Source organism: Pseudozyma flocculosa (assembly GCF_000417875.1).
Source record: "Pseudozyma flocculosa PF-1 unplaced genomic scaffold scaffold00016, whole genome shotgun sequence".
Taxonomy (NCBI): domain Eukaryota; kingdom Fungi; phylum Basidiomycota; class Ustilaginomycetes; order Ustilaginales; family Ustilaginaceae; genus Pseudozyma; species Pseudozyma flocculosa.
The window spans coordinates 297632-307556 of NW_006920884.1; the positions used below are offsets into that span (position 1 = coordinate 297632).

Below are 9925 nucleotides of genomic sequence, written 5' to 3' on the forward strand. Positions count from 1 at the left end.
GGCTCCGAGCGTGCCCGACGGAGGTAGATGGGCAGCGGATGCGGCGGGGCGGCGGGATGCGATGAGCGGTGGAGGGCGGCTAGTGCTTCCTGTGTTCCGAGCGACGACGAGCGAAGGACGGAAGAGAGGCAATCGAAGTCGAGAGAATAGGTGGATCGTTCACGAGACAAGAGTTCAAGAACGCCCTTGATGCGATGATGCGATGGCGATGGGTTGATTGAGGATGATGGTGGTGGATGGTGTCGAGCAAAGCGGCGGACCCTTTGGCTGGCCTGCCGGCCCCAGCGTGGAGGCCCGCGCGCGCAACACACACGCCCCATCCGAAAAAATCGAGCCAGCAGGAGAGCGCCCAGGTCGCGCGACGACAGACGAGCCAGCTCATCGCTGTCCTGCCGCCACACCATCGCATCGCATCGCCTCGACTCGATCCGGCCGGCCAGCATGACGGGGCTCACGAACAGCAAGACGGCAGGCAGACCGGTCCCGCCAGTAGCTGGCGGCGGTCAGCACCTAGCTCAGAGGCTTACGCCCTAGCGCCCCTCGACGAGGGAGGGCGCAGCGCCGCCAGGAGCAGGTGAGCCCGTCCCACGCCTTCGGCGTGATGCCTGGCACCTCGTCGACGCCATCTGTCGTCGTCTTTGTCGCCTCACTTTTGACCGAGGGTGACCGCTGGTCGGCCACGCCATCCGATGGCCCTGGCGAGCGGCGGGTCACCTCTCTGTCTCGCTGTGAGCCGTCGCTGTAGTCTCTGGCCACCGAGTACTGGACCGCCCTTGCGCGGCGCTAGCGACCACCGCAGCTGCGTACAATCTATCCCTAGCCCGTCGTCTGCGCTTGACCGTCAGCCGCGCCCGGCTCCCTGACCGCCTCTGCAGCGTACATGTACCAGCTGCCGGACCCGCCACCGAGACCTCTAAACGGGCCCGAGCCGTGCACACATCCACGCAGAGGTGCCAGACTCGCTGGCAAGCTGACCGCTGCGGCCCCGAGATCCCGAGAGCAGGGCGGGCGGGGTGGCGTGAGAGTTGGGGCAACTTTGGCAGGGCCCAACTTTGGCTGAACCTAGCCTGGGAAAAAAAAGGAAGTTTGCCACTGCCCTGAGCTTCTGCTGAGCTGGCACTTGTGGCAACTGAACTTTCCCCTGGCCCAGCCTCCACATCCTGTACAGCCACAGGAGCTTGCCAGCCAGCCAGCCTGCCAACCTGCCCCTGTCCAAGCTGCCTTGACCTGGGGAATTTCTGAACATCAGCTCCTTCCAAAAAAGGAAGTTCATTGAAGCTGACCTTGCCTCAACTTCCCCTGGCCAACCACAGCCCAGAGCCACAGAGAGAGGGGAAAGGAAAATCGAATTTTGCCTCAGCCTGGCTGGTATATAAACAGGGCACCCCCTCAATTCCCCCTCCCCCCACCTTGCCTCTTCCCCACATCCACCCCTCCCTGCACCACTTGAACTGGGCTCCCCCCTTGATTTTTCTGAAATCCTGCAGCCAACCTCAACCTCAACCTCCTGCCCCTCCCCCCTTGCCCTTCCCAAGCGTCAGGGTCCCGCTGCCATTTTCCAGCCCTCGCTTAGTCAGCGACCCCTCTCTTCCTGCCTCCTCGTCTGGCCTTGACCCGCCCCGCCGCGCCCCGACTCCGAGCCAAGCGCCGCCTGCCACGCCGCCAGCGCGCGACACTCTCTCTGACGTGCGTGCGTGCGTCTTGACGAAGCCAAGCCTCGCTCCACATTCGACCCTCGGCCCCCGCCCCCGCCCGCACCGCCGCGACCTCGAAGGCCCGCTTCCGACCTCTCCCCGCTGCCGCAACTCGACCGTCGCGTCGGCGCCGGCCCAAGCCCAACCTTGATCCAGAGCCTCGACGGCACTCGGTCCTCGACGACCTTCTTCCAAACCATCCTCGCCCGCCCGCGTCCGCCGCCCTCTGCGCTTCGCGAAGCCAAAATGCCGCCAAAGGCGGTGACCAAGCCCGACCCCGGTGAGTGCCGCATCCACCTCTGCCAGACCAAGCGCCGCTCGCGACGCCGAGGCTGCGATCGCCGCCATGGCCCCCGCGCTCTTCGATGGCGACAGTGGCAACGCTCCGACCGTCGAGTGAGCTCTAGTCGCTGACCGTCCGAAAGCCCCCTGAATCCTGTCTCTCCCCTTCGCTGCCACAGAAGACGAGGATGACGAGCTCTTCGGATTCGGCGTCGAGTCCGACGACTACTACACCAGCGACGACGGCGACTTCAAGTCGAGCCCCAGCAAGCCACGCAGCCGCAAGACGGGCTCTAACAAGGTGTGAGTGTTCAAGAAGGGGGTCCCCCGCAACTGCGACGATCAGAGAGCGTTCCGCCGCCGCCGCCCTGTTGCGGGCGACCGTCGGCCGCAAAGCGATCCAGCGAACCTGACTCCGTCTCCTCTCCTGCGCCCCGATCCCGTCGCCCGGCGACCCGGCTCCATCTCCTCGCTGCGCCTATCCAGCCTCGACCTCGGCCATGTCTTGCAACCGCCGCGGGCATGCCAGTACTCGACCAAGACCTTCTTCGAGATGCTCCAGGACGACGTCATTGATCTTGAGCCCGAGTACCAGCGCGGCGTCGTGTGGTCCGAGAGCAAGCAGTCGGCGGTCATCGAGTCGATCATGCGGCATTACTACGTGCCGCCCATCCTCCTCTCGGTCAAGGAAAAGGAGGACACCAAGGACCTCCTGTACATCTGCATCGACGGCAAGCAGCGTCTGTCGTCGGTCCAGGCCTTCTTCCAGAACAAGATCCCCGTCAAGGAGCCGGGCACCAAGAACAAGTTCTGGTACAAGGAGGACCTGGCGCAGGGCAAGACGCCGGCCCTGACGGCGGCACAGCGCCGCAGGTTCGACAACGAGCAGCTGACGTGCGTCGAGTTCACCGGGCTCAACGAAGAGATCGAGCGCGACATGTTCTCGCGCGTCCAGATGGGAGTGACGCTCTCGTCGGCCGAGAAGCTGGCCGCCCACCTGGGAGACTGGCCCGACCTGATCCGCAAGCTCATCAAGCGCTTCCTCGACGCCACGCCCGAGCACCCGGGCCTGTCGACCGACCGCAAGGGCAACCTGATCATCGACGTCTCCCGGGGCAAGGACTACCTGTTCATGGCGCAGATTCTGCTCCTGATCTTCAACGCCGACGACCCGCGCTACGTGCCCTCGGCCGCCAAGATCGAGACGTTCCTCACCAAGAACGCCAAGAATGCCCCGTCCTCCAAGATCAGCGGCGAGATCCACGAGACGCTCGCAAAGTTTGTCGCGCTGGCCAACCACCCGCGCTACGGCGGGTGCGTCAAGCCGAGCCAGGCCGTCAACACCAAGGGGCGCACGTACGACCGCTTCATCTCGCCCGTCGAGTTCGTCTACATCGGCTTCCTCATCTACAAGTTCCGCAGCGCCGAGCTCAACCAGCTCTACCAGCTGGTCGAGGGCATGAAGGACGCGGTGCGGCCCAAGTTCAAGGACATGATGTTCAACTCGCGCGTCGCCGACACCCTCCGCTACTATATCGACACGGCCAAGCTGCCCCCTCCGCTCCCCGAGGGCGACGCCATGCCGCCGCGCAAGAAGCGCGTCAGGCCGCCGTCGGACGACGACAGCGACGACGACTACCGACCCACCACCCGCGTCCGCGTGCCCACGGCGAGGCGCAGCAGCGCCGCCAACGGCGCTCTAGCGGCGGCCGCACAGCCGCAGCAGCCGCCAGCGGCTCCAGCAGCATCCACCTCGGTCGTGGCAGCACCCCCTGCTTCGGCCAGTGGCCCCTCTGCCACGGCCCCTGCCCATGCCCATGCCCGTGCCCCTGCCCCTATCTCTGCCCCTGCCGCGCCACCCGTCGCTCCGGCCACGTCCTACGGTACGATGGCTTACAGCAACACCAACGGCGCCGGCAGCAGCAACTACCAGGCATCGCTGCCCTCCTTTAACCCGCTCAGCAACATCCCGCCAGTTCCGCAGCAGGCGCGTCCGGAACCGATCTGGGGCCAGAACTTCTATGGCTCGGGCGGTGGCGGTACTGTCAACCCGTCCAACCTGCAGCAGCAGCAGCAGCAGCAGCAGCAGCAGCAGCAGCAGCAGCAGCAGCAGCAGCAGCAGCATCACCATCACCACCACCACCACACGCCCTATGGCGGCCAGAACCCTTACCGCTGAGGGCTGACATGCGCCCAGGCACAGGGCGCCGACGCCGCGACCGCATGACTTCCGCCCCTCGATCCGATCCCGGCCCCCTCGCCATCTGTACTATATCGGCGCACGCACGCGACTGCACGATTCCCTCCCATGTCTCTTCTTCTCGCTCCTCGATGTTGCGCACGCCCCCCCCCCATGTATAGCAAGCACGCCAGGACTCGCACAGCGGTCCATGGACCATCCAGCAATCGATCGACGCCTTCGCAACCTCGATGTACGTCTCTCTCGTCATCGGCCTCGACCAGCTACGCGATGCGGGCGACGGTCAAACTGGTGCGAGGTGCGAGAGACGCAAAGGCGCACGAGTAAGAAGAGTGGATTCCAATCGAGGGCCGCAGCCAGTCTGCTCATCCGGCGGACGGGCGGGCGTTTTGCAACGGTCGTGAGGCTAGTGATCTACGACGACGGGGAGGAGAGAGAGGAAGAGCCGGCCCGTCACGCCGAATGGAAAAGACGGGGGAGGGCCGATGCGTAGACGAGCGTGCGGGACGTCGTCGAGGGCGAGCCCGGCCACGACGACAAGGGGATGATCGAGGGCGGCAGTTATACATAGTCCGTGTCATGGCAGGAAAGACCGAGAGGAGATTGCGAGACCGGGAGAGGGAGGGAGGGCGCAAGGAAGGGTGGGCAGGCGGACCAGGGGGAGAAGGGCCAAACGAGCCGACGGCGGCTACTCGTCCGAGTTGTTGCGCACGGCCAGCTTGCGCCCGTAGTCCTGGTCGTCGCGCAGACTGGTGGCGCTGCCGGCCTCGTGGGCGCGCATGTCGAGGCGCCCGTCGGTCTCGTTGGAGCTGGCGCTCGGGTCGGCGAAGACGTCGTTGCCCAGGAGCTGGTCGTCTCCGCCTCGGTGCGCACCGCCCGCGATGCCGCCGGCGGCGGCGTAGCCCTCGGCTCCATCCAGCGGCGGCGAGTGGCCCGGGTTCCAGTTGAGCTGCGGGGCGCCCGTGCTGCTGTACCCGTGGCCGCCGCTGCCGGGCGGCGCGTAGGGGTCCTCGTGGGTGTGCTGGCTGAAGGCATTCTCGTGGCCCGCGCTGCCGGTACCGCCATAGTAGCCGCCGTAGGCGCCGCCGTCGTTGCCCGGCGGTCCGGCAGCTCCGTTGTCGTAGTAGTGCGATCCGTCGGTACCGTTGCCGGCACCGGCGTAGTAGGCGGCAGCACCAGCGACGGCGGCGCCACCTGCACCAGCAGGCGGGCCGTAGGCGCCCATGCCGGCGTAGCCCGGACCGGTGCCGCCCGACAGGTGGCTCGGCTCGTACTCGTTGGTCGACGGCGCATAGTTGTTGTAATACTGCTGCATCATCGGACCCGAGGCACCGTATGCGCCGGCACCCGCAGCAGCAGCGCCCGCCGAGCCGGCGCCGGTGGTGCCGTAGCTCGGGTGCTCGATCATCTCCGGATCGTCGTCGTCGAAGGGGGTGCGCGTCGTCGCGGCGGCGGCCGAGGCGGCAGCGACGACGTCGGCGTCCATCTTCTGCGCCTTGCGTCGCTTCCACAGCAGGTACACGACGCCGGCCACCAGGCCAGCGCAAACGATTCCAACGGCTGCAAAGGTGCCGCCGACGGCTCCGCCATTGCTGAAAAAGTCGTTGCTGCCGGAGCTGCTTCCGCCGCCGCCGCTCAGCTGGCCATTGGCCGTGGTGATGACCTGGATGGCTGTCGAGGTCGAGCTCTGACCGTTGGGCAGGGTGACGGTGACGAGCGATGTCTGCGTCGTCACGATCGAGGCTGATGTGGGTCTCGACTCGGATCTGCTCCGCGAAGGTTGGTCACGGCCGCGCGTAGATGATGCATCGGCGGCGTTGTTGTTGTTATTGTTGTTGTTGTTGTTGTTGTTATTGTTGTTGTTGTTGTTGTTGTTGTTGCCATCGTTGTTGTTGTTGTTGTTGTTGTTATTATTGTTGTTAGCGGTGGTGTTGGAATCAATGGCGTTGGCGTCGTTGTTCGAGTTTGTGGCAGAAGAGGTCGGAGATGGTCCAGAGTTGTCGGGACGGGCCGATGTCGATGCGGATGGATCGTCGGAGGGCGGTGCAGATGAGGCGGACGGAGATGGGTTCAAGGGTCGGGTCGAGGATGAAGCGGTGGGAGGCGTCAGAATCTCGGTCGATGAAGACGTGTCTGGGAGGGAGGTGCTGCTGCGGGGTCATGGGATCATCGCGGTGGACGTGCGGCAGGTAGGGACCCGGCAAGGAATCGCACCGCGCATGGTCGCCAACACGCAGCGAGCAGGGTACGGGTCGCAGAAGGGAGGCATGGGATCGGGAAGGGGCACAGAGAGTGGTCGCGGGGTCGAAAAAGTGCAAGCACTTGGTCAACGGCCCGACCGCTTCCAACTTTAGACGCGGCAGAGATGCCGGTAGGCTTCCTAGCATGGCCTGAAACGGTGCCGATGGCGCCGGGTTGGGCTGCACGGGCTTGCACCGAGTCCTCGGCCGAGTCGCTTGACAGGGCGGTGATGCTGTTCTAGACGTCCGCAAAGAGCGGTGCACAAGACAGAGGCGCAGATTCCGAGGGGGCAGAGTCACTGTACTCACGAAGGCCGTTGTGTGGACGAGGGTCGATCAGGGGTGGATGAACTCGCCGGCCCTTGCGTGCTGCTCGACGAGGGTGGCTGTGTCGAAGACGAAGTCGGCGGTTCGCTCGTAGAGCTGCTCGTCTCACGACTGGACGTGGTGCTTGAGCTGGTGGTGGGCGGTGGTTGCGTGGAGCTGGTCGTCGATGGCGGTTGCGTCGTCTGCAGGGTCAGAGAGGGAAGGTCGAATGCGGACATGGCGATGTCGGATCGGGGTGGTTAGCAAACCTGATCAGAGGTGGTGGAGAGCACGAAAGACGGCACGGGAGGCGAGCATCCGATCTCGGCGGCGCAGGGAGGTCAGGCGCGCGGGTGGGCGAAGCCAGACTCGCTTCGGCGGGGGGAAAACAGGGGCCCCGCCCGATTTTCCCGCACGCCGGCGCGGGAGCGACTCGGCCCGACGCGACAAGAGGATCCGCCGGAGCCCGTCAACGGGAGGAGCAGCGAGCGCCACCTTGATCCGCCGTCGAAGGATCTGCGGGTGCAGAAAGCATCATTGGCGAAACGCTGGCGATGGCCCTCACAGATGTTGATGGTGGCTCCCGCGAAGAGGTGGTCGTCGGAGCCGCAGACGACGCCTCTGAACTCGTCGTCGACGTCGAGGGGAAGCTCACACTTGACTCGCTACTCGCACTTGTGGTCGTCGGCGCAGCCTGACTCGTGGAACTCGTCGAAGCTTGTTCCGTCGTACTCACGGAGCTCCTGCGATCGTCAGATTAGAGGGGGGTCAAATGACAAATGGGAGGGAATTAGCGTCGCAGTATCTCAGCATCCACACATCAGAACAATGTCACTCACGGTCCTTGAGACGAAGACGACCGGGTCGATGATGGAAGGTCTGTGGACGACGAGACGGGGTCTGGAGAGAGAACCGAAGCAGCCAGTACAGGGTGCTGCAATGGTCAGACACGGATGCTGTCCGCCGCGACGGACGAAGCCGAGGAACCAAAGAGAACCGAGCATCGGACACCCACTGGTGTTGCCGCCAGGGATGAGGTCGCCGATCAGGGAAGTGACGGGGTCAAGCACTCCAGCTACGGTGTCAACGACAACGAGCAGAGATGAGACCGAGCCAAACGGAAAGGTCGGGGTGAACGCATCCGGTCGGGAAGCATCGCGTCAATCATCGGGTCCAAGGGCAGAGGATCCGCATCGACGGTGCAACGACGCCGACCGTAGTGCCGACCATGCACCAGAGAGAAGATCGGCGTCACAGAGGCCGGTCGAGGGGGATCGACAGGACACGGACGGGAAAAGGGAGGAAATGGAGGGACAAGGCACGCGGAAAAAGCGCAAGGGAGAGAGGGCGAAGAGGGGAAAGATCGGCAGGGTCGGGATTGGGGGCGAATGAGGGAGATGTCGTGGGGCAAACGCAAAGCGAATGTCAACGTGACGATGTCCTCGTTTAGGCGCGGTATTCGAGCGACGAGGCAGTCGAAGACGAGGTCCACAGTGCCGAGCAGCCACAGTGCGACGGACTGTCGTGGACGCACGAGGCCGAAGCGGCCGATGGTCTCTCAGCACCGAACGACCAAGAGCGATCGATTCCGCCGCGACTGGGCGGGGAAAACGCCACGAAGCTCGTCCCCAGACGACGTGCTCAGCTCGTGTCGGGATCGAGACGGTGTTGCTGAATTGGGACGCTTGGCAGGCCTGCACCGAGCCGCGTCTACCGGTTGCGACGACCAGCCGACCTTGTGACTGTGTGGCTATGCCGAATGGCAATACTCACCCATGATTGCTGGATACCGCTGAGCGGATTAGGTCGGAGGTCAAGAGGAGGGCTGCGGCCAGTCCAGCCGAAGACTCGAGGATTCAGCAACAGACGAGCTGACGGGAATCGCGAGCGTCCGTGGTCGTCGAAGTCGAGCCGTAGGTCGGGGTGTCTCGACTCTGTCGCTCTATGCGAAGGTGTTGATGGTGGTGGCGGCGGCTCAAGATGAAAGCAAGAGGGTCGATTGTCCGAGGAGACGATGAGCGAGGGGGCCACTGTGGCGCCAGACCTTGAGCGGGACGAGGAACGGAGAGGGCGGGTCGGTGCTGGCTGCGTTGGTACTAGATAGGGCCGGGTTCGGCGTAGGTGAAGATGCAAGCAAAGGCTGAACCGGGGAAACCACGAGGGCGAGATGTACGTGGGAGAGAGAGTCTGCGCGAGAGGTACGAGGTAGTGTGGAGATGGTGGAGAGGTCGAAGACAGAGTGGGTCGGTCGGGCGAGTAACCTGGCAAGGCTGCCGCGGTGGGGCCGGAGGTGTTGATGGCCTGCCTGGCAGGGCGCCGGCCTCTCTCCCGGTCCTCGCTCTGGCGTCAGGAAAATTTCCGCCGTACCGTATCTGAACCGCCATGCCATGCCGTGCCGTGCCTCACCATCCCTCTGTCTCCTTTCCCCTCCACGCACCCACGCAAGCACGCACGCTCACCTGCTGGCGCTCCCTCTCTCGATGCGGCTGCCGCGAAGACGGGCGAGAGGGTGGTGAGACGTGGATTGCCGCCGCCGCCAAGAAGAGGAGATAGAGCTAGAAGACGGCGAGCGAGCCTAGGCACCTCGAAGGAGTGCAGTCAGTCAGCCAGCGTCGGCCACGCTGCTGCTGCTTGCTTTCTTTGCCTGCAGGCATCGGCGATTCCGCTTGCAGCGAGGTCTGCTCGCCGTCTGACTGCCTCTTTCCTGCCTGCCTTGCTTGGCCTGGCGGTGATTGCCGAAACCTCTGGGGCTGTGCGTGCTCTCTCGCCATGACGGACGATCTTCATCATCAGGCAGGCAGCCGGTCCCCTCCCGCCGCCAGTTCGACCGGATACCAGCCATCCATATGGCCGTCTGCCGCCACACCGCTCCCGTTCGCTACTCGCCAACGTCGTCGCTCGTCGTACCGGGACGGCAGCGTCTGGACGTCGGCTCAGCTCGAGTGAGAGAGTAGAGGTGGCGACCGAGGACGTCGCGAACCAAAGCCTCCGGCCACAAAGACGAGAGAGAAGAGAAAGCAGGGCAGGGGCCTTAGCTTGGCGGCGCCGGCCCGCTTCCCGTACGTTGAACCCTGGCCTGGCCTCTTGCGCTGCTTCTGTCCCTACCCGTTGTTGCTCGCTTCGATGCAGCTCCCGTCGACGGATTTCCAGGGCCCTTTGCTTGCGGCGGCACTACATCGGTCGGGGCCTCTCCACCGTCCTGC

General features: G+C 64.6%; 2 protein-coding genes across 2 annotated transcripts; one reads left to right on the plus strand and one right to left on the minus strand.

Annotated features, from left to right (window-relative positions):
- Positions 1-1940: 1940 nt before the first annotated feature.
- On the plus strand, positions 1941-4155 carry PFL1_04783 (uncharacterized protein; the record flags this gene model as incomplete). The annotated part of the gene is made up of 3 exons (XM_007882311.1): positions 1941-1974; positions 2156-2279; positions 2463-4155. 3 exons carry the CDS (start codon positions 1941-1943, stop codon positions 4153-4155), a joined length of 1851 nt encoding a protein of 616 aa, XP_007880502.1.
- A 709-nt stretch (positions 4156-4864) lies between these two features.
- PFL1_04784 (uncharacterized protein) lies at positions 4865-8499 on the minus strand (the record flags this gene model as incomplete). The annotated part of the gene is made up of 6 exons (XM_007882312.1): positions 4865-6326; positions 6726-6925; positions 7288-7465; positions 7562-7622; positions 7738-7797; positions 8496-8499. The coding sequence occupies 6 exons, from the start codon at positions 8497-8499 to the stop codon at positions 4865-4867; spliced, it is 1965 nt and encodes a 654-aa protein (XP_007880503.1).
- Positions 8500-9925: the final 1426 nt, after the last annotated feature.